This window comes from Neophocaena asiaeorientalis, unplaced genomic scaffold (genome assembly GCF_003031525.2).
Source record: "Neophocaena asiaeorientalis asiaeorientalis breed wild unplaced genomic scaffold, Neophocaena_asiaeorientalis_V1.1 scaffold212, whole genome shotgun sequence".
NCBI classification, from domain to species: Eukaryota; Metazoa; Chordata; class Mammalia; order Artiodactyla; family Phocoenidae; genus Neophocaena; species Neophocaena asiaeorientalis.
Window position 1 is genome coordinate 614,486 of NW_020174046.1, and position 25,524 is coordinate 640,009.

Below are 25,524 nucleotides of genomic sequence, written 5' to 3' on the forward strand. Positions count from 1 at the left end.
GTTAAACATACATATACAGGTACTGTTGATGTATTTTTGTTGCAGTAGCATAAGAAAGCTTGTGTTTTTTTAAAATGCTCCTTCGTTTCATTCTAAAGGTAAATTGTGTGAAAGAAATAGCAGAAATATCAACACACATCTTTTTTAACCCTTGTGAACTGAGATGTTACACAGGTACCTACTTAGGTAAAAATACAAAATGTGAAATTACCACAGTCATTCATCAAAAAAGAAACATTTTAATTGGTTATAGGTGGAAAATATCTACTTGACAGTCAGTTTCTCACTTTTCATGTAAGTGCTTTGCTGCTTGGATGCCTAATCTTGTTTAGTGTAAGAAAAGTAATTTGACATGAAAGTACCTAGATGGCTGCCGAAAATTAATTGCCAATTAAAAAAGAAAAATGTTTGTGCTACTCTATAAACAAGCCAACATATAAACCTTTCAGTCTTGTTGCTTTATTTATGTCTTTATAGATCTGGTTTCAAGCTATTTGCATACAATTTACAAATTCATATTATAATTCCCCAGTATATTTATGATTTTATAGTTGTATATATTTTACCTCCATGAGAAATATTTATTTCTGTCTGCTTCTGTTGCTGATTATTTTAACAAAAACATCACATTGCATTTGATAGTTTATCTTCTTTAGAATAAGACATTTTTATTTGTAAAGGAGAAAGAAAATATTTTACCACCCCAAAGAGGCACAAATGAGTACATGCGTGTATACACACCACACACACACACACACACACACACACACACACACACACACACACACACAGAAACCCAATTTTAGAAAATGCTCTGTACCCTTCAGCTCTATGTTGGTCTCCAAAATATTGAGGACACCAATTTTTAGAGATAAGAGGAAGAGCTTTCTCATATGAAGGAAACTTTCTTTGAGAAATTAATGGATTTTGCTTAAGTTCCAGTACCTGAGTTCTTGTAAACTATTGTTCATTTGGAAATCTAAATTGGTAAAAAGGAAAGATATTCAAATTCTTTGTTCTCTCCTCTAATAGGATAATTTAAGATTAAAGATAAAACCTGGAGCCACATAGTAAGAGAAAATCAAATGAAGAGAAAAAAATACCAATGTTCTAAAAATGTTAGAAGGGAAACCAATAATATATATGTGTGTGGGCTTCCCTGGTGGTGCAGTGGTTGAGAGTCCGCCTGCCAATTCAGGGGACACGGCTTCGTGCCCCGGTCCGGGAGGATACCACATGCCGTGGAGCGGCTGGGCCCGTGAGCCATGGCCGTTGAGCCTGCGCATCCAGAGCCTATGCTCCACAACGAGAGAGGCCACAACAGTGAGAGGCCCACGTACCGTAAAATATATATATGTGTGTGTGTGTGTGTGTGTGTGTGTGTGTGTGTGTGTGTTTGTGTGTGTGTGTATATACTATATATATTTTTATATGAAGGATGGGGAAATATTGAAGAAATAATGCTGCTTGAGCCTAGATATGAGTAAGTTAGATGATCCCAATAGTATAAAATATAAAATATTATAAAAAATAAAAGACAAGACTCAATCCAGGTTTCTACAACATTGAGTTACGTGACGCACAGGAGTTCAAATCCTGTGCAACCTGATTGCTGCACTTTCAAAAGTCCAACTATATTCTCTCTTAGTAAAGAATTGCAATTTTATTTTTTAAAGTAACTGTCAAAGACCATTTTATATTTGTATCAAAATTTTGTAGGGTTGTATATCTCATTAACACTATCCTGCTTACTATCTGTCATATTTTCATACTTCATATTTTAACATTTCGGCAGCTTTTTCTGGCTATGTAAAATTACCAGTGAGATGAAAGGGGTGATTTGTTCCAGATCAAATATTCATCAAAGCTATCATACTGCGCCGGGGGTGGGAGATGGATGACAAAAATAATATATTTGTTTTATCTCTGGCATCTGTCCTGGCTTTTTCTTCCCTAATACCCTGGTTATGGAGGTTGTGATGACTATGGTGGCTATAATAATTCTGGTTATGGGCATGATGGCTTTGATGATAGAATGAGAGATGGAAGAGGTATGGGAGTTCCAGGCTATGGTGGAGCTGCTAATGTAAGTTCAGATTTTCATGGTGGTCATATTGTATATATGAGAAGATTACATTTTCATTCAATTGAAGATGACATTGCTAATTTCTTCCCAGCACTAAATCCAATACTAGTTTATACTGATATTGGAGCTGATGGCAGAGCAACCAAAGAAGCAGATGTACAGTTTATGACACATGAAGTTGCAGTAGCTCGCCATGTCTAAAGATATGAATAACAGACAACATCAATACATTGAATTCTTCTTGAATTCTAGTCCTGAGGTGGCTTTGGAATGGGAGATTCTGGAATGGGATGCTATGGCAGAGATGGAATGTATAAAAAGGGAGATTATGTATCTATTGGGAGAATGGGAATGATGAACAACTTACAATGGAAGATACAGTATTCCTGTTGGCTTAGGTGGTGGTGGATGCAGTGGAGGTTACCATGGGCAAGATGGCAAGAATGAGGTGAATGGTGTGTGATGTACCAAAGCATAGCCACCAAATGTACAGAGTTCTGACCACAGCATCTGGTCTACTAAGCTTTCTTACAGATTTAACTTCTTTTGTATTTTAGGAACTTTATACTGACTGAAGGAATATGTTTTCAAAGTATTATTTGAAAAAGCAACAGATTGTGATGAAAAAAATTTTTCTGTAGGTTTTAATTATTGCACACTTTGACTTAAAAGTAAAATTTCATATAAAAAAAAGAAAAGAAGTATGTTATATGGCCCTCATTACTTCTAAACTGAACTATTGTAAAAGCAGTCAAGAATATATATCTTGAACAAGGTACCGTGGGAAACTTAGCTATTAGTGTAGCAGGGTCATGAAGAAGAGGCGGCGGCGGGAGATCGGAGGCGGCGGCGGGGGCGTGAAACTGCAGTAACTGCCCACTGGGCTGTTGGTGTGTCTTTGTGGGAAGGGCATAGTTCCTAAAGCCCTCTCCCGGCAGCGGCCGGGGCTCGGGGTTGAGAGCGGCCGTGGAGTCGCCTCCCTCGGCCCCTGGCTCTGCCATGTTCCGCAGGGACCGCCTTAGCGTGAAGCCTAATGTCAGGCCTGGAGCAGGCCCCAGGGGCTCCACCGCCCCCAATCCACAGCGTGAACGAGGGGCTCCCAGGCCGCCGAAGCCTGCAGCGGCCTCTGTCGCAAAGCCAGCGGAATCCACAGATGTGCTCCGGTGGATTGCGGGGAAGCGGAGCCCCGAGAAAAGGCTCCCAAGAGCAATGATGAAAAGACAGATGGTGGGAAGGATGTTGAAGAATCCAGTAAATCTTCCTCTACGGTTTCACAGAGAAGAAAGCGAGTATCAACTACTTTTAGTCTGGTTAAACCTAGTGTCAGTGTTCCTTCAGAACCTCATCCTTTGTCTACAGTTAATCAAGAAGCTCCACGGACACACCCTGTTCTAACAAAAGAGAAACAGCCATGCTCAGACAGATACCGAATATATAAAGCCCAGAAACTGAGAGAAATGTTAAAAGAAGAATTGAGGAAAGAGAAGAAGCAATGGAAAAACAAATATGCTGTAAATGAAAGTCAGAGGCCACCAGATCGTTCCAAAATGACTATGAGAGACTTCATATATTACCTGCCAGATAACAATCCAATGAGTTCTTCACTGGAGCAAGAAAAGAAAACTGAAAAATCATTGACACCAGTCCAGACAAGAGAGCAAGAAGGTAAGAGTACTCCTGATGGTGAAGATAATGAAGAAATAGAAGAGGAGATGGATGATGGGCCATTGCTGGTTCCTCGAGTAAAAGTGGCAGAAGATGGTTCTATTATTTTGGATGAAGAAAGTTTAACTGTAGAAGTTTTAAGGACGAAAGGCCCCTGTGTTGTTGAGGAAAATGACCCCATATTTGAGTGTGGTTCTACAACTACATACTCCAGTTTTAGGAAAAACTATTACTCTAAACCATGGTCAAATAAAGAAACAGATATGTGTTTTTTTAGCCATCAGCATGGTAGGAACTGACTTTTCTATGATTGGACAGCTTTTTACTCACAGAGCCAGGACAGAAATTAAGGGCTTCCCTGGTAGTGCAGTGGTTAAGAATCTGCCTGCCAATGCAGGGGACACGGGTTCAAGCCCTGGTCCGGGAAGATCCCACATGCTGCGGAGCAAGTAATCCTGTGTGCCACAACTACTGTACCTGTGCTCTAGAGCCTGCAAGCGACAACTACTGAGCCCACGTACTACAACTACTGAAGCCTGCATGCCTAGAGCCTGTGCTCTGAAACAAGAGAAGCCACTGTAATGAGAAGCCCGTGCACCACAACGAAGAGTAGCCCCTGCTCACCACAACTAGAGAAAGCCTGCGTGCAGCAACAAAGACCCAACACAACCAAAAATAAAAGAAACAAATAAATAAGTAAATTTTAAAAAATAATAAAATAAAAATTTTAAAAGAATATATATCTTAATATTTGTTGATTTCCTATTATATGTTCTATACTCTGAAAGGTACATTTACCTAGATGATCTCATTACTCTTCTGCAAGGTAGATATTAATAGCTCTAATAATGTGAACAAGAACGTAATAAGTCCACTCTAAATACAATATTACTTTGCTGTTGCATTCATGGGTCTTCAGAACAGTTTCTTATCTATATCTCCAGTTTTAGTTTTATTTTTAAAATATTTTAAAATAATGCTGCAGTTGAAATAATTGCTTACTATTCCCCAAATAAGTCTCAGTAGAACATCTGCTCCAATAATCAATTTTACTTAAAACACTGGGGCCGGGCTTCCTTGGTGGTGCAGTGGTTGAGAGTCCGCCTGCCGATGCAGGGGACAAGGGTTCGTGCCCCGGTCTGGGAAGATCCCACATGCCGTGGAGCGGCTGGGCCCGTGAGCCATGGCCGCTGAGTCTGCGCGTCCAGAGCCTGTGCTTCGCAACGGGAGAGGCCACAACACTGAGAGGCCCACGTACCGAAAAGAAAAACAAACAAACAAACAAAAAAAAACACTGGGGCCAAGTGAAAACTAATGTCTTCATCGTATTACAGTATATTAGTAATAAGTTGTTGCTATATGGTATAAATACATATTTATATATTATTAAATAATGCAAAATTGCATATATTTTTGAACTAAATAAGAAACTTCAAATAAATTTCTAGCTTCAGTTGGCATTTTCTAGGTAGATGAAGAAGGCTCGGGACATGGTTAATTGTTCTCAAGACCTCTGCTTTCAGGCAGATGGAGCTGTGTGTTCCATTTTGCAAGATGTATGGTGTCCCAGTTCTATCACTTCATATCTGTGCAATGGCACCTATATTTACACAACCTTATCTGCAGCACTGAGAATAACTTCTCATTCATAAGGTTCTTTAAATAGTACCTGAATGAATGAATACTTGAATGGAAAATGCTTATTTGATTAATATTGGTGTCCATTACTAGATTCTAAGCTTCTTGAATGGAGGAGTAGTAATGAATAGTAATGTTCACTGTTTTATTGCATTTTGGGGATTCAGTTGGAACTTGGCATATCAGGCACCATGCAAGTGAGAAAAAATATATACACACAGAGATATATATCTCACACAGAGAAATATATACACACAGAGATATATATCTCACACAGAGAAATATATATAAAATATATAAATATAAAATATATATCTCACACAGAGAAATACCTAGGTCTTTATCTTTTACCATGTTCATTTTTTGCTTTTAGAACTATTTCCAATATTTGTTTGTTAAAAGGCTGCAAGTTATCCTACTCCCTATATGGTTTATCATAGCACTAACATAATTACCATCCAAGTAGGAAGCCCATTGTATACTTATTTGACCCCATCATACCCTGTGGAATAGATATTTCAGGATGTTGATTGATCTAAAAGCAAAATAAGTTCATAACCAGTATGAATTCATCTAGAAGAATTTTCACATATTTGACATTTAACAAAATTGTGATATACATTATATCTTGATGAAATATATGTTTTCAACCTTCTCACAAGAGTACATGTAACAGAAAGAAGTCTGTAATTAATATTTGAAAACTTTTGTCTACATCCTGAATCTGCTACCATAAACTGTGTGTCCATGTGAGAATCGCTTAAATTCTCTCATTCTGCTTCTACCTTTGAATTTGCAGAATATAATATTTGACCTACCAATGTATCTGGGTTGGTGTGAGGAAGAAATGAGATCATGTGTGGTAAAATGCTTTGTGAATTATAAAGCACAGTGTCCATATGCTTCTCTGTCACTTGGTGGTTCCTGGCTAGGCATGTCCCTGTCAGTTTGACCAGTTGTTCTAACAGATTTGAAAAGCTGAGTTTCAAACAAAAGATATAAAGCTAAAATGGGTTGCTTTAGACATCTTTGCATTTAGTCTTTCTAGCGATTGACATATTATCTAATGTAGCAATGGGAGCAAAGTCTCCCTTGGTCATCAACTCCAAAAGTTTTCATTTCATATAGAAAAGAGAAACTTTCTCCAAAGGTGCTCTACAATTCCTACTCACTGCTATGCTAGATTAGTTAGCATAGATTCATGCTAACGATCAATTGATCACATGCTTATATGAAGTCTCTTTTTGTATATTTCCTGCTGTTCTATAAAGGTTTCTACTATGAATGAAGATGTAATAACAAATTGTTATAACAAAATGTTAAAAACATTTTAAAGACATGTTTCAAAACCAAAAAATTACTATTGTTGTAGATGACAGATTTTTTTTTTAGATTTATTTAATTTATTTATTATTTATTTATTTTTTTTTTGGTGGCGTTGGGTCTTCATTGCTGCGCGCGGGCTTTCTCTAGTTGCAGCGAGCGGGGTCTACTCTTCATTGCGGTGTGAGGGCTTCTCATTTCTGTGGCTTCTCTCGTTGCCGAGCACAGGCTCTAGGCACGCAGGCTTCAGTAGTTGTGGCATGTTGGCTTCAGTAGTCATGGCTTGCCAGCTCTAGAGCACAGGCTCAGTAGTTGTGGCGCACGGACTTTGTTGCTCCGTGGCATGTGGGATCTTCCTGGACCAGGGCACGAACTCGTGTCCCCTGTGTTGGCAGGCGGATTCTTAACCACTGTACCACCAGGGAAGCCCCAGATATTTTTAAGGTGCTTATTACTTTGTTCATTAGGGTGATGTATATACTGGAGACTCTTAACTGCCTTTGAAAAATTAGGAACTTAAAAATATACAGATGGCAAGGCTCCATTTTTAAAAATAGCTTTGAGGTTGTACTCAGTTTTCTGTAATTTTTTACTGTTCCATAATTGATTCTGATGGCTCAGTGCCAAACACAGATTTTGAGTGTGCATGCATATTATCTGAAATGATAATTATACATAAAACACATTATTTTGATGCTTATTATTACAAATTTACTTCTGTGAAGCTTTTTCCCTTGGATAAATGAATTTGGAGAATGCAACATGCTAGTAAAAGGAGTGAATGTTTTAAATCCACAGAAGTATAAGTGATTTGTAACTTTAAAAAAAAATGACACATTTAAATTTTACTTCATGAAAATATAGTAACTTCATTTAGATGTATCAATAATATATTTACACCATCACATACCCTTTGACAAGCAGTTGGGCTGAGGTAGCAGTACGCATTAAAATATTTCAAGCACTTTTGTATTTCTCAGATATCAACCATTAATGGGTGGTTGAATATTTTACATATGCTATTTTAACTATCTCAAAATAGACAGTAAAATTCAATTTAGAACATTAAAACTATCTTTCCCTACTAAATAAACCATAGGTGTCCCTACAGTTCTGACACTAATGTAATTATTATTAGCTTGCAATTCTTATCTGAGACAGTTATATAGATAAAGTAAGCCCTGAGTAGCATTAAATCGGCCAATTTGACATTCTTATCAGTAATGACCCTTACATGGCTGTTTTGTTGTAGAATACGGTATGATTAAGTAATAGCAGGTGGGTCCTTACTGACATTAGTTATTTACAAGTCAATTATCCTTATTTTATCTGAGCTCTTTAGGTCATACATAATGAATATTTATTAACATTTTGCAAATTCTCAAGATATATATATATGTACACATATATATATATATCTTAATATATATATTTGTAAACTCCAGGCCATCACAAAAACTACGTTACAATGAGGTTATTTCAGAAAATTGAAGTCTTTTATGTAACCATAAATAAGTTTCATTCAGAGGCATTTTTCTCAAAATGTTATTTGAAAATTAGTTTTCTTTATTGACAGAGTGGTTTTCTAAAAAAAGAAAATTTCCCGATATCTAAGGAACATTTCCCATGCTCACGTTGGAACAAACTTTAGCATGTTACTTTTCTTATCAGTTTATAATTTGATTCCTCATTGTTCTTTATATGTAAAATGGAGCTACTAATATTCTCTTCTTGATTATTTTATAGTATTCTTGTAGTAATACTTTTAAATATAAAGGGGCATGTGAAAACAGTTTGGAAATAAAATGTTTCTACTTTGAATTGGAAGATTAGAAGATTTTCATTTTAGAACTTGAAGCAATCACCCAGGACCTGGCTTAGCAATTTTAAAAGCTTCATTTTAACAGATATTGTTAGTGAATTCCCCCTTTTAATTAGGAGGTCTTAAGGTTGCAATTTAGTTTCCCTGCTTAGGGAGCTACAATTCACAGGCACAGGTTTTAGTTCTCATATGCGTATGACTGAGGTGAAAAGAAATGTCACACAGATTCCAAGTAAGGAACTAGATTTGAGCACTGAAAGTCACACCCAGTTTGGGAGAAAAAATTCTGAAAAAATTCCTTATTTGGAGCAACATAGGAGCTAATTCCCATGAAAACTCAGGAATCTGTACCTAAATAAATATTTTGGATGTCCAATGGTCTGGGGCATAACAATATATTCTGCGTAAAAAGAGTTCTAAAATCTCAGTGGTCTACTACACACACATTTCTTTCTTGCACCCTGTGGGGTGGGTGTAATATCTCTGTTTCAGGCTGTAGATCAGGCTCAGATCAGCTCTTCATAGCTTTCATTTCAGGACTAAAGCTGAAGAAGCAATCGCTATTTACGATGTTTTAATTTTTCAAGGTGAAGAGCAGGATAGCTAGAGGGCAAGGCAAAACCAGGCAAGTCCACACAAGCATATTTAAAGTGAGCTTACCTTCCACTGGACAAAACAAGTTACGTGGCCAAGCCCAAAGTCGAGCCTGGGAATTTTGGCAAGAGAATTCTAAACACTACCGCAATACCGTTATCCCCTCAAAGGTGAAAGACAAGTTGGTGCACTTGTATGCTCCTAAGGAGAAAGAAAAAGTCAAAATACTTGTGGTAAATCTTTTAGGATCTCAGAGGCAACATATACATTACATTTGATGCTATGACTTTAAAACAATCTGAAACTACCATCTTTCAGCGGGGTCATTGTTGAGAAAAAATTCTCTAGGAGTCTTTTGAATTTCTTTACTTCCTGTAAGTAAGGCACTAACTGTCTTTTATTCCAGGATAATCTTTCAAAGAATTTTTGTATAGCAAACAATGTTGGAAGTTAGAGATACTGTCTCTCTCTTACATATATCTTATATTAATTTAAAATATCCTTCTTATTATTTATTACTTTTCAGAATTATATATGTCCAATCAAGCTTGTTAATTACATTGTTCTTACAGATTTTTTTGTCTGCTTGACCTATCAACTGCTGAAGAGAGGTACATTAAAATTATCTATTATGATGGTACATTTGTCTGCTTTTCCTTGTGATTATATCTCTTTTTGAGCTATGTGTTTTAAGGATACATCACTAGGTCATAAAAGTTTAGAATTGTAATATCTTCCTGTTGAAATAAATGTTCTTGCTATCTACAGACTTGCTTTATAGTAATGTTCTTTTTATTAGCCTTTTGCGGCAAAATTTCTGCAGCCTCTGCTCACAGATTGACTTGTCTGGTTCTAAGTTTCTTGTTGGAAAGTGGTATAAACAAACACTGCAGGTGACTCACAAAACCTCAGGCAGATATTTCTTTTATAGCTGAGGTCCCAACAGTGACAATGTAATCCAGAAGTCTGAAGTTGTGATGATAGCTTCTTGATTCCCCAGATTTCAGAAGTGATAGAGCTTGGAGCTCCTTTGGGAAGTCAATTCGGAGACGTTGTTCTGGCAGTCGTTCCCAGATTCTATACTATATCACCCAACAATTTTAAACACCTAATTAATTCCCTCTGTTAAATTTCTTTCTTTTTAAACTATCTAGAGTAGATTCTGTCACTGAAACTCACATAATATAGTAACTGGTAACACCACTCTAGTGATTGGAATCTGGGCTTGGTGCCTAGTTGGTCTTGAAAACAGCATATTCATTTATTTCCAGGTAGAGTACCAGTAGTTTGTACATGAAAGTTGCAAATAAGTTGCCTAAATTTTCCCTCTTGATTCCCCTTTGGCAGACCAAATGCATGCTGCCACACCACCGTGCTGAGAATGAAGAATGTAGTAAGACCATGAGAGTGAATGACTGTTTCATCCACTGGAAAGTTTAAAGCTGCTATAACAGGATAGGCTTTAAATCTTAAGTTCTTGACTAAAGGCATAGTAGAAAGAAGGAAGTTTCTATGACTGCCCTAAAAGACAATCAGAGCCAGATGCTCTGGGTTGAGAAATTACAGCATATTCAGAAAGCCTTCTGTTATCTTAAATACTAATTGGAGCACACACTGGAAAAGAATTAAAGGCTGATATTGAGAATATTGATAGTTTAAAGGATTTATCTGATTCAGCTTGCCTTCAACCCCCCACCCCACCTGTCAGCGCCTGTAGGGCCTTCACCAGAGTCAGATGTCAGCGTGTCATGTCCCAGGGGACCCGACATTTACACATAATGAGAAATGCAAGATTATGCTAATATACATTGGCAAAAAATTTCAAAATATTGTGTGAGAGTCATTGATAGAATACAAGACCATAAAAGAAAACACATAGATTTGGATTGGTTGAATTTATTGATGTGAAAATATATGTCTGACCTCTATGCTGTCCAATAGAAATGTAATGTGAACTCTATATATGTAATTTGACTTTTCTAGTAGCCACATAAAAAGTAAAAAACAATAGGGAAATGAACTTTAGTATTATGTTTTATCTATCCAATGTGTACAAAATACTCTCATTTCCAAATAGAATCAATATAAAATATTAAACATATATTTTACATTGTTTTTACTACCTCTTCAAGATCCAGCATGAGTTTCCACTTACAGCATATCTCAATTCCAATGGTAAGTTTTCATCAGAAATATTCAATTTGTTTAAATATAATAAAACTTATAGTTGAGAAAGTAGAATCATATCCCCCAAGACTTTCCAAATATACTTAAAAGTTTCATAAAAGAATCAAATACCAAAATATTATTTTCCATTAGTATTTATATCAATTTTAATGAAACTAATTTATCATTATTGCAAGAATTGTTTTGACTTTGAAGCAAAAGCATATAATTTTAAAAATTACTTCTATCCAAGTTAAGTAAATTCAATAATTCTTGTACCAAAATAACATTATTATTGATTTGTATAATGAAAAATTTTAATTTTAATATAAATCTGTGTACCAGCCTAACTAAGACACAAATAAACTCTTCCTTTTCTTGGAACTTTAAATTTAGCTTGTTCATGAGCAGTATGATGTTGGTGAAATATATAAATCACATTGCCCTTTTTTCTTTGATGATTCAGTATATAGAAAGCATTTCTTTTGTTCCAAGAACATCTTGACATAATGAATAGTACAATAAATCACAGTGCATTTTTAATAGGTTTTAAAAGCTCTATTTTTTCTTCCTCTTTGCTTTCTTTTTCCAAGAGGAAAGAGAAGGGAAAAACAGGTGCAATTTGTAGTGATTGGCAAAAGCCTCCATATATTCACACAATTTTATTTTTATTTTTAAATAAATTATTTAATTTAATAAAATAAATTCCTATTTTTAAATTTGCAACAATAATTTTAAAAGCTCTCATGTGAGAATCTTCTCTTCAAGTGAAAGATCGGGGAAAAAAGTGAGATAGGGGATAACCAAGCTGTCTCAAAATGAAGAGATATCTCAGTCAAAAACTAATATTACCCAGCAGAACTTCTATAAGTGTTCAAAAGTCTAGAATTTTTTACTTAAGGAGTTGGGATCGAGTCAACAAGTCCCAAATCAGTCCTTCTATATTAAAAAGAGACAAAGGGAGAGTCTAATGAGATTAAACTCATAGCCACAGAGATGATGAGAACCAGAGACCTAGGTCTGTAAGCAGCAACTCCCTTTGTTTCATGTTGAATACCCTCATCTAGTTATTAGTTCTTCTTCCAGAAATCTGTCAAACAATGAGGGACTGGAGTTTTAAAAGGTGTATGGCCACAGAAAGAGATCTAGTGCTGAGCCAGTGAAAAGGTGAGATAATGAGATTGACATTGCTGACATCAAAAACCTGGTGAGAGAAAGATTAGTTTACAATCAAATTACTCTCATATTCACTTACAGCCAAATAAGTAAAGAGGCCACCTGTATTTTCCTCACGAGTAATGGCATGGAGACGATTATAATAAACACATGTTTTAGGCAGAAAGGCATCCAGTGGAAGTTGCTAGACATACGGGTTGTTTGAGGCTAGGCAAGATTCTCCTAAATGAATGATTCACCCATAGTAATGATGCTAAGTCATTACTGAGTTTCAGTTTATATCTATTTTCATTTTTTCCAATCTGTTGCAGTGTAATTGAAGTGGCGATATATTGTGTTGTTGTTCTAAAATATTGTTTTAAGTACATCATTCTACTCCATTTGTGCCAGGAAAATGCCCAGACACCTTCATTAGAAATAAAGCAAATCTGTTCAACAGTACTCTGAACAGCAGGCACTATATGCTTTATGGAACAGAAAAGCTTTAACAAAGCTTATCCTGTACAATATTCATTCTGCCTATGTCTGTTTATGTTCTCAAACTTTCTGAAAATGTGGGCGCAACAACAAAGTAGTGTTTAGCTACCCTCCTCTCTTGGCCAGGTGGTTGATTACATGGTTGGGCATCTTTTTTTGCAGGTGGTATACAAAATCATATACACCAGCTGCTCAGCCTACTGAGTGATACTTTGCTAAATGACACAGCCCCAGCCATACATAACAACATATAATGATGCTACACTGATATCTTCACTAGATTCATTTAGCTCTGAAAAGAATTCTCTAAGAAAGACATTTCTGTGCCTTCATTTCTGTTTCATGCTGGGTAATGTTGGCAAGAATTATTCATGGCACATGTGAACAATTCAAAAAAAAATATTGTAAGAAAACAACAAGGCAGCTTTGCAGAGGTGCACTATCCACTTGATGACTTGGCATGCTGCCTCTGGTGCTTGGCATGGCACTCTGGCGGCTGGCACAAGGGATGCTATATATCCCTGCCATTGGGCCTCTGCTACACTACTTGCTGTGCACGATCAATATCGACCAACTGCATAAACAACCGGATGAACCTTGTATCTGAGGGATAGCAAATAGCATTTGAATCATTTTACATAAATCTGAAAATGTAATCGCGGTTGACATTCCTATTAGTATTATATCTGAGCGCGATGATTATAATTGAATAACATTAAATTTAATTTATTGAACAGCAGTCCACTGCCCGCTTTACTGTGACTATGATCTGTGTAATGAAACCAGCAGTACGAAAAATTCTCTCAGTTTGTACACTTCCTGGACAGCAGCCAAAATATTTATTGCTATTTATGCAATTAATGGCTATATTGATTCTTTTTTTTTCCCCTAGTAAATAGTAAAGTTGTGCTATGTTTTCTTAGCTCTTCAAGGTTTGTTTCAGCTGTAATTAATATGACTAGAAGAATAATACTCAATTGTTCTTAGTAACTGGTTTTCGTGTCTGCAACATTTGCAACTTACACATTGGTTTCTTGTTTGAGATGATTAAATTGATAGTGGCTCTATTGCCAAAATAGTCCCATGTGCTGAAGTATGTTTTATTAATGTGCAAAAATCAGAAGGTAAAACTTCACTAGCCAAAAGTCTGTGGTGGTTAATCATCTGTTCTTCCAGCTAATTCCATAATCCTCAATGTGACAATCAATTCATCATGCTGAAATGGCAAATTCATATAAATCATATTTCCAAGTTCTACATGCAGTCAATAAAATACATTGCATATTTCCCATAAATTATGTGATATAATGTTAGTTTATTTTTCAAATTAAAAACTTTAACTACCCTATGTCTTTATCTATTGTGCCTATAAAGTAATGAGCCTCATATTGATGTATCTAGAAAATCACAGCATGCACAGGAAAGAAGGTTTGAAGTCTTCTGACTTGAGAAGAATTCATAGGAATAATAGACACTCCATCTCCTCTAAGATAACCAAATGTTTGAATATCATTTCCTACTTTGTTCTCATTCCTTACTGGCTAGCATTCAAATATCTTTCTTAGTATATTTTCCAACTTGGAACAGGGAGGTATAAGGAGGAAGATCAGAATTAGCATCCTTTTGCATATGCTTGCTACTGAAGCAATTAGAATAATTTGCATCCCAGTGTGTATGCTCTTGTATTTTTCTTTTCTTTCAGTCCCACCCATCGCCCTACTATCAGGGGGTTAGAGTGAACACTTTACAACTCCCTTCTTTCTTTTTAAACTTCTTCTCTAAAATCTATTTAGTGTCCATAATAAGAACTTAAATATGGTAATATAGAGTTCCAAGCCACCTCAGTTGGTCACATGATTCATAACCATGGTTTCCTTCTCTACATAACAGAATTGTGGAGAGAAGAGACTTTCTACATTTAGTAGATACAATCCTTAAGTTCTTAAATATGAAGTTTGGATAAGTCAGTCTAAATTTATTTTATAAATCAAAATAAATGTATTAAATTATGCAGCATTTCAGAACACTGAGTTCTCCCTACAGGAGGATCTGTCCAAACATACTTAGCACTAGGAAATTCAGCAGGAAGAACATGATATTTAATGAAAATAGTCTGAATCGTGAGTTTATTCCCCTCCTTTTTCTGTTTTCTGTCTGCTATTTCTGATAAACCCATTGTAGTATCGTACTTTGCTTTTGAATTTTAGATCAACTATCATCCTTCTAAACACAGCACATCACTTGAGTGATCTGGCCCTAATTCATCGTCTACTTCAATGTCCTGGTGGTCCTTGGGTCTGACACATAATTCTTGTTGGGAGGAGAGCCCATGATGCAGTTTCTGCCAAGTTCCTTTATGAAAAAAGCAATGCAGCACCTGCCATACATAGTCTGATTTTGTTGAAAATAAAAAGGAAGACATTTCAGAGTCATATGTTGAATCGTGAGTATAAGTAACATATTTTGTGGTAGCACATTGCCATTCAACAAGTTGTGCCTTTCTCGAAATGTAATTACTTATATAAGAGAAATAAGTAAGTTGAAAGTCAAAAGGATGGCTAGATATAGAGATAGAGATAGAGATAAATATGTGATATATAGCCAAGAACGTCCATAGTAGAGCTGGAGTCACTATATTAATATGGGATAAAATAGACTTTAGGACAAGAAATATTACTATAGATAAAGAGTGACATTCATGATGACATAAGGATAAACCCATGAAAAACATATAGATGTTTATGCACCTAACGACTGAGCCCAAAATATTTGAAGCAAAAGCTGATAGAATTGAAAGTAGAAATAGGAAATTCATCAATATTCCTCACTCTAAATAGTTTATAAAACACCTAGACAAAACTAGGCAAAAATCAGCAAGGATATAGAAGACTGAACAACATTATTAACCAAATTGATAAACTGTAAACACTGATATTTTAAAACAATTCACCCAAAGACTGCAGGATATAATTTTTTTAAATTGTGTATGACATATTCAACTGGATGGCCTACATGTTGGACAACACAAGTGTGGATATATTTTAAAAGACTGAAATTGTATAAAATATGTTTTACCAACCAGAATTAAATTAAACAGCTTCTACAAAAGGAGAAAGTAAGTACAATCCAGTATTCTACTTTAATTTTTCCCCAAAACCTATATGTGTGAGTAAATTACAAGCCAATTTGCTGAAAGTGGATGTTTATTTCACCTTAAGGAGGTATTACAGGGAGAAGCTAAAATGGTAGGCTGGTTAGAAAAGAGAAGCAATTTTTATGTAGAGTAATGTGGGAAGACTCAGTGGCATAATTTTGAAATTTGAGGCTCCAAGGACTATTGTGCCAACACTACTCACCTAAACTTCTGCACCCAGAATTGTTCTTTATGTGCACGTTGCCTCTTTGCAAGTCTCTAAATTCCACAGGGAACGTTGACCTCTACAAAAAGATTTCTGATTGGAATAACTATAAATTAAGGAGAAAAGTTTGTCTCTAATTAGTGGTTGAGGTTCCATTGATTTACATGTACCTTATATATAATGTTAGAAATGCAAAAGAGTTTTCTAAAGATCTAATATATATAAAAAACTATTTCAAAGATTTTTGATTCATTATTATTTACTATAGATGACTATACTGAAATTGGAAATCAGGAAGCTGTTAGACAGATGTTGAGTATTGGCAAATATTAAAAAATAAAATATGTATATGTGAGGAAAAATGTATTGCAGCAGGTCTGTTTTATTCTGTTCTTGCTTATCCCTGTAGCCATGGTGATCACACTTAGTCAAACTCTGAGTAGTCAACTGGAATTTTCCTGTAGTTGCCAGCAGATGATGCTATTCTAGTTACCCAAAGCAGTACATCAAGATGGACCAGGTTGTTAGCTGTTCAGAGTGAACACAAAGATTCAGGGCTGTGCCTGTGATGCCTGGATTGGGGTTTGTACCATGGCTGGTCACATGGTAGGTAGGTGACCAGCTCCTTTTAAGAAATTTGAACCCAAAGTCTAAGCAGGCTTTCCTGGGCAAGGACAGCTCACACAATTCCCTGCATTTTGATGGTAGAGAAAAAAGATACATCTTTGGAGGAAGGACAAGAAAGCCCATGTTTGACTACTTCAGTCTTTGCCTATGTATCTTTTCCTGGATGTTCCTTTATTGTATCTTTTCTATAATAAATATGAGTTATGAGTATTATTATTATTTTGAGTATTATTGTTATTTTGAGTAACATAAGTTTTACAAGCTAGTGGGACCACGGGACCACTGAGACAGTAAATTTCATAATTTCATAAATTGTTTATTATAATTAGAGTGATATAGTAGAATATGTATACTTCATAGAATTATTCCTAGTTAATTTTTCTTTCAAAACCATTAAAATACTCATATGACATACTTAGGGTAGCTGAATTCACAGATACAGAAAGTAGGATGGGTGTTGCCAGGGACTGGGGGAGGGGGGGGGGTCACAGGGAGTTGTAAAATGGATACAGAGTTTCAGTTTTGCAAGACAAAAAATGTCCTATGGATATATGGTGGCAACGGTTGCACAGCAATGTGAATATACTTAATGCCACGATATGTATGCTGAAAAATGGTTATAATGGTAAATTTCATGTAATCTATATTTTATCACAATTTTAAAATATACTTTATAATTTAAAAATTAACAATATTTTAATATCATAATGCTTAACATTGGTTGGAGTCACTGAATAAATATCTTTTCTTTCCTGTATTTAATCACTTTTACTTCAATTCCAATGACTGATTAGCTAAGGTCCCATATGATAACTAATGTGTTTGAATAATTAAAACTTTCCAAGAATGAATAGTTCACCCTTTCTCAGTCCTACTCTGTCTCCCCTATTTCAGACCTACATCTACTTCCTGAGGATGCTTTCTAACTGCCCCCTACATCACATGTCCCTATGAGACCAGAGGGTCTGTTTAAGTCCATGTCCCTTTCTTGTTTAAATATCTCCTTTGACTCCTCAAAGCCAATTGTAATCTATTCTAATCCCTATAGTCTAGTCTTCAAAAATGTTTATTACCTGGCCTTATGTTACTATTTTTTCCTTCTGCGAAATATTCTATTTCCAGTCCTGAGCTTCTCACTGTTACCCAAGCATGCTATTCTCAATTTATGCCTCCAAGACTTCCTCCGAATCTCTGTAAAGAATTAATTTTTCCCTATTTAATGATGTGAGAGAAGGTAATATTTGACAGGGTACATTAATGTACCAGACCTGCTTCAACTGTCACCTCCTCTGTGAAGCCCTCCCTACACTAGTTTCTTCCAGAATTAGCACTGATTTGCACACTATCTTCCAAAAGCTTGTGGTTTATTCTTCCTTTAAAGTACTATAACAGCTGCATGATTATTCTCAATTTTTTTTCTTTAACCTTACAAAAGGAGAATTATTCTTTTCCGCCAGGTTGTTGTTAGTCTTGGTCATGTTATTTGGTCTGGCCAGTAAAATATAAGTGGAATTGACATGTATCCCTTCCAGGCAGGAAGTTTAAAGTCAGAAATATTCCACAGAGAGGCTGCTCCTTTAGCTCAAGTTCCATAGTGAAAATGACCTAGAGGAAAACCACAGCCTTAGTTGTGGAGATGACAGCCTTAGTTTTTATAAACCACTACGATATGGGGGCCATTTGTTATGACTTAGATACAAGTCTTGTCAATGTTCTGTTTTATTTATGTGTTTATATGGCCGGCTTTTCACACTAAACCATAAGCTTCAGAGTATCAGAAATTGTTTTTTATTTTTGTTATTTCAGTGCCTAGCACTTTGTTCATAGATATTAAATACATTTTTTTTTGTATGAGTGGACAAATAGAAAGAAGGGATAAAGCTTTGGAGCGACTTCAGCCATTAGTGTTCTGTTCAATTATGTGGAGTTATTTTTCACTGCATCAGAAATGTTGCTTACTCAGTATTCATATATATGAGTGTTTTCATCAACTGGTTTGTTGGGTTAATGATTTGGTCATTCCTTGAAGAGACAGTGATTTAACCTAATAGAGATCAAAGCTACTGATGTTGCCTGAATTTAGATTAGATAAGTATTGTACCTTTCTAGTGTGTGTTTCACCATTTTGTTTATGGAGTGTGAAATATATAACCTTGTGCTGTTTCTGCACCCTTCAGCCATGCATAGCCAACAATATACTGTACGCTCCATTTCTGCTAACCTTGGCAAATTAGCAGAGGTATTTGGGTAATCAGGCAGTTGAATGTTTGTGTATTTTATCACTTTTTATGAAAAGGGAAATGTGTTAAGGAGGATTAAACAGAAGGATAACTATAAGTGGCTTGTATCTAGAAAACTGCTGTGGTAAAAAGAAAAAAAAATAAAAGTGATGTCAACTACTTTATTAAAATATTGAATTTCATTCATAAGATGATAGGACAAAATCAAAATTATACAGGTTTTTTTTTTTGTCATTAAGAGAGAAGAGAAATATTTGTTTCCCTTTTGTCTTTTATATTTGAGAGCACTGGACCACATTTAATTCCCTGTGACTAGCTATCTGTATTTTTTTTAGCTAAGATTGCAGTCCTTTGAGAACAAAGTTGACAGCTTTGAGCTGACAAAGAATCATTATAATCAGTGCTGAAGATATGAAATCACAATGAGAAAGAATTCATGTTTACAGTAGAAGGGACCACACACTGTGATAGTTTGCATTAGAAACTCAGCAGGTGTAGTATGAAAAACTGAATCACAGTAGAGGATTTGAAGACCTCATGATATGAAAAGGTCATTTTTGTTCAAGCAACTGTCTACTGTGTTAACATGAAAATAAAATATTTCTGTAAAACTCTGCAGAAGATAACAAATTGTATATCCATGAACTCAAAGTTTCCATAGTGCTTGTGCAAAATTATATTAATTATTTACCTTAATGTTAACATCATTCGAGTGCTAGATACAAAAGAAGTTGATGAAAAGCATTATAGATGACATTACATATGTGCAAGAAAGGAAAGAATAAATTATAAACGGTAGATCTTAAAAATATATAAGAAAACAAAATCACTCAGGCGTTCTTCAATTGTAAAGGGGTGGACCAGGCTACAGATATGAAGGTGTGACAAAGTTTAAAAGAGAGAGTGAAGCCCTATGTTCAAGTGATAACAACTCACCGTAACCATTAGGGTTAGGGTGTGTCGAATGTAATGGCATCATTTAAATTCTACTTTTCTTACCTGGCAGAGGGAAAGCAGTTATGTAAGGAAACTTAGATTAGTTGTCCCTAAAAAAATCATCAAGTAAATGAATTGTCATTCTGTTTGAAATTTGAGTAATATTTCTTTTTTTTTAATTTTTATTTTATATTGGAGTGCAGTTGAGTAACAATGCCATATCAATTTCAGGTGTACAGCAAAGTGATTCAGTTATTCATATACATGTATCTATTCTTTTTTAAATTCTTTTCCCATTTAGGTTATTAAGGAATATTGAGCAGAGTTCCCTGTGCTATACAGTAGGTCCTTGTTGGTCATCTACTTTAAATATAGCAGTAATATTTTTCTTCTTGTCTTTCACTCATTCATTGTTCATCAATGATTTATAAAAGACTTGCTATATCCAGGCACTAGAGAATCATGGAGGTATAGAACATGATCTCTCCTTCTGAGGAACTGACAGACTAATGAAAGGGATGAACATATAAACATTACTACAGTAATGTCATTAGAGACATAGGAGCCACGAGGAAGAGATCACCTAACTCTGCCAGAGCTGCCAAAGATTCACAGAGATGCTGGCATTAGAGTGGAGGATTTTTCTGTGGGTCCTTGCTCACCAGGTAAAGAAATGGGTCATTTACAGCTGGGAGAACATTACATAAAATGCATAGAGAGAGCAGTAAGCAGTTTATCGAAACTGGCTTTCAGAGTGTGTGTGGAAATGGCTACATGGAAACAGAAGAGCAGATGGAAACCAGATGACAATTTTTATTCTGTTCAATGAAAAGTCATGGTAGGGTATAAAGCAGGGAAGCGATATTAACAGGTTTCCATTTTTAAGAATTTGAAAGGTTTTTCAGAGGAAACTAAATATTTCAGGTAAAAAACGTCGGAAACCTCATACTCTCATTTTCTCCACTGCTAACATTTTCAGTACTTCAGAAATATTCCTTTTAAAGTTCAATTGCCTAACAACAGCTTGAAAGTATTATTATTCTTTCACTAACATATCCTGTGCAATAATGATTCAAGCCAAGGTAAAACTAATAGTGAAATATCTGGTACTAACCTTTTGGGAAGGTTGGTAATTTCCAGGTAGCTAAAGTCCAAAAAACACCACCAGAGCATAGCTTAGATTATCTGTAAGATACTTAACACACCAGTCTTAGTAGAAAGATGAAGAGGTATTGTGAGAAATGGCCTTGAATTATTCCTGGGCCATTCTAATTCTTTAGCCCACTTTCCCTAAAAAAACTACATGCCATCCTGTAGTGTTGGACACTCAGGGATCTTTTGTCATCTTTCCTCTTGTGCCTGTTGCTTTGGATCAGTTTTTAAATCAAATTCCAAGCTTTGTTAACTATTATTATTTTAGATGGACTACAAAGTCCATTTAAAAAGGCTCCACTGGCCAAATTATGTCTTTAAATGTTTGTAAGATTATTCTAGTGCTGCTTTTACCTCTTTTACCCATTAGTGAGTCTAAGTTCTCAGTCTAGCTGCATTTCTAAAAATTACAATATCCACTTAGATACCAAAAACACTGCACTCTCCTCAACCCTACCTCTTGAGTATCAGATTATTTACTCTCCTGGGCCAATGCTATATGTCCCTATTCAATAATTTGGCATATAATCCTTTTTCCAGATTAAAAATCTAATAAAAAATTGGAAGATTTTTACAACTTGGTGGGGGAAAATTTACGAGCAAGAGAAAATATAAACGTTTCTTATAGTAATAACACAATTATTAAGATTTGACAGTTTTAACCATATGGGAGACATTAATGAAAATTATCAATGGAAATCACAAATTCACTTTTCAAACTTCTCCTTTCTTGTAGTTTTCAGTTTGACACAGTTCCTTAATCCAGTCCTAAACATTCAGTTAAAGCATTAACACATTACAGTAAAGTGAAGAACAACATTAATTTCAACTTTCTGTTTTTCTCTCTCTTAATGAAAGTGAATTCAGTTTTATTTAATGAGAAATTAATAATTTTACCATATTCAAAAGTAGTTTGAAGTTCTTATAAAGCGCACTTTCTACTATTCAAGCAGATTTTTTAAAAGACAATCTATGGCTTCATTAGGTAATTCTAAGATCAGTGTATTTGAACTGGAAATATGGTTGAAAAGGAGACACAGTATGGCTGCCTGCTTTTATTAACATATGTAAATGTCATACTTTTTTTCATTCCTTCATTCAACATCCATTTGACACTCAGGAGTCAAACATTATGCCAGGTACTTCTTGAGAGAGTTTACTCTAGTAAAGGAAGATACAGATGAACACAAATACCTATAATAAAATCTTATAGGGTGAATACTAGGATATTGTAGGAGCACAGTTAGTTCTTTTTTCCATATAGTCTAATAGGAAATAAAAGCTTAAAAATAACTAGAGATATGGGAACGTATGTATATGTATAACTGATTCACTTTGTTATAAAGCAGAAACTAACACACCATTGTAAAGCAATTATACTCCAATAAAGATGTAAAAAAAAAAACCTAGAAAATAAATTATTACACTTGTGGTAATAACAAAAGGAGAAATACAGAGTATTAGTAAATCATTTTAAAGAGAACCAGTTAAATAATGTATAAGTTGCATTGTATAATTCACAACAAAATTTTGTATAGAACATCTCTCTTTTTTTCCTAATTGTTGACACTGTGTCAGATGCTCTATGACCTAACAATCACTGGTGTAGGTGTTAATAATCATTATCCCATTTCATTCCTACTTCAGATCTCTGAGGTAGCCATTACTATAGCCATGTTACTGATGACCAAATGCAAGATTAGAAAAATTAAACAATTTGTGAAAATTCACTTAACTATTGGTATTAAAACAGAGATCCAAATCCAAAATTATCTGACTCCAAATCTTATTCTCTTCCCACTGATTGTAAAGTGAACAAGGTAGAGATTATTCTTCTTCTATTTACAAATGAGGAAACAGATTTAGACTAATAATTTGTCCAAAGTAAATTAGAAGGTATGTATGAAACCTGGCTTTCTGGCTTAGCATTTAAAGACTTTTCATTTCAACTCATCAGCTCTACTGATTTTTCTGTGTTGTATGTTAGCATTTTAAGTAAACTAATGAGGTGAATAAAACTTGACATACATTTTCTTACTTAGTTTACCTGAATGCAAAGTAATGAAATTTCCCAGCATTTAATGTATTTATCACATATGCACATTTGAAAATTTCCACTCTACTTCTATAGAACAAATGAACAAAACTAAAAACAACTCCCCTACTCACAAAAATGAATAATCAGTTTTTATTCATAACACTTCACAATTGATACCAAGCTATCATGAAACCATGTTCCAATAACTTATTTATTTTCAAACCCAAGTTATTGGGTTTCATGAAGAGCAAATGAAGTCTTAACCTAGATTTAAAATTTTTGAAAATCAGAAGTCAAAGCACAGTAGAGTTAGGTGGGTATCCATATGAAGGGTCAGCCTGGTGAAGAATATCAGAGCCCAAGAAGAGTAAAAGGCGTGCCCACAGGGGGACATGGTCTGGAGTGCTGGTGCCCAAGGGGTGTAAGAAGAGTGTCCTCACAGCCGGAAGACCCAGAACAGTAATGAGAACATCTACTGAAGGGCTATGGTGGCATTTAAATAAATAATGATTGTAAACTTTGAACTAAAAAAAGAAACCTAAAGTCCATTCTTAACAATAAATAAATAAATGGATAAATTGAAAGTTTGCTGACAGATGTGATAATTACACATTTCTAAGTACTCCTTACAAAACTCTTATGAATTACCAAAGGAACAACAGTAAATTCACAGTTCGAGAAGCCTGGAAGACAGTACAATACTCAGTCAGAGTGAATATCATCAGTAGTGGTGAAAATCAAAATTATTCTCCATCTGATAAATGCAATGGGAAGAACTATTGTATCACTTCTGTGGTATTCTGCCAAATGCACTGTACCTAAATCTAATCATGTGGACATTTAAGACAAAACCACATTGAAAGGCATTCTAATCTGCCTGCAATCTTCAAAAGTGTTTAAGGCATGAAAGTCAGTAAAAGACTGAGCAACTTACAAAATAAAGTCAACTAAAGATATATGGCAGTTAAATGGAGCACGTGATTTTGAATTTTATTAGGTTTAATTTGCTGCCATATAAACTACCACAAACTTAGTGGCTTAAAGTGCCTTAAATTTATTATCTTCTATAGGTCAGAATTCCAACACAGGTTCATCCCAGCCAAAGTCAAGGTATTGACAATGCTTTTTCCTTTTTGAAGGCTCTAGGGGAGGATGCAGTTCCTTGTTCATTCAGAATGTAGTTCCTTACACACAGCCACCTACATCTCAGAATCAGCAACTGGATGTGGTCAAAGTTAAATCCTTCTCCTGCTGCCATCTCTTACTCTCTGACCACAGCTGGAAAAGGTTCTCCACTGTTAAGGATTCGTGAGATTAGGTTGAGTTTACCTGGGTAGTTCAGGTTAATATTCTTTTTGTAGCGAAAATTGAGGAGAGAGAGGATGATCATGTCCCAGGTCTTGGGTGAGCCCCTAGGATGGGTCATGTCGAGTGAGGGTCCTTGGCTTTGCACAGGGAAGAATTCAAGAGCAAGTCATAGTAAAGTGAAAACATGTTTATTTAGAGAATACACATTCTATAGACAGAGTGTGGGCTATCTCGGAGAGCAAGAGGCAGCCCCAGGGCATGATATCTTCTCAGAAAGTGAGAGCGTCCCAAGGTGTGGAAGTGGTTAGTTTTTATGGGCTGGGTAATTTCAGAGGAATATTCTAACTCACTTGGAGAAGGGGTGGGAATTCCCAGGAACTGAGGCATCATCCACTTTTTGGCCTTTTATGGTCGGGCTCAGAACTGTCCTGGTGCCTATGGGGGTGTCATTTAGTATGCTAAGGCATTACAATGAGCATATAATGAGGCTCAATGTCTACTGGAAGTAGAATTTTCCTCCATCTTTGGTCTAGGAGGTTCTAATTGGTTTTTGTGGTATCCTGTTCTTCTTAATGGTTGTGTCATTCTTTTAATGGTTTTGCCCTGTCCCCTTCCTTCCTGTCTCACTCTCACTTCAAGTTCCCTAAACTTAATCACATTTTGCTATGTAAGGAAATATATTCACAGGTTCCAGTCATTACCCAGAACATCTTTAAAGGCAGGTGTGTGTGGCGTGGGAGGCAGAGGGGAATTCTGTTCACTACAGGCATCTTTTTGCTCTAAAGAACATTATTGGGTAAATTGGCAAGAGTATAGGCAGTTTTAAAATTTTAAGCAAGTCCCACTGATATTGAGTGACTGTGGTCAAATAGATAGCATTCTGAGGGATACACCAAGATGACTTGATCTTTGTAAGG

At 35.5% G+C, this 25,524-nt stretch overlaps 1 protein-coding gene and 1 pseudogene across 1 annotated transcript in view; both read left to right on the plus strand.

Moving 5' to 3' along the window:
- Positions 1–1,969: 1,969 nt before the first annotated feature.
- On the plus strand, positions 1,970–2,549 carry LOC112405515 (heterogeneous nuclear ribonucleoprotein H3 pseudogene; annotated as a pseudogene).
- Positions 2,550–3,085: 536 nt separating this feature from the next.
- The window catches only part of LOC112405516 (transcription factor TFIIIB component B'' homolog), a 70,658-nt gene continuing 48,219 nt past the window's right edge, over positions 3,086–25,524 (plus strand). The window contains 3 exon segments of the mRNA XM_024753947.1: positions 3,086–3,242; positions 3,245–4,017; positions 4,019–4,112. Of these exon segments, the coding sequence (XP_024609715.1) occupies positions 3,086–3,242; positions 3,245–4,017; positions 4,019–4,112 (1,024 nt within the window).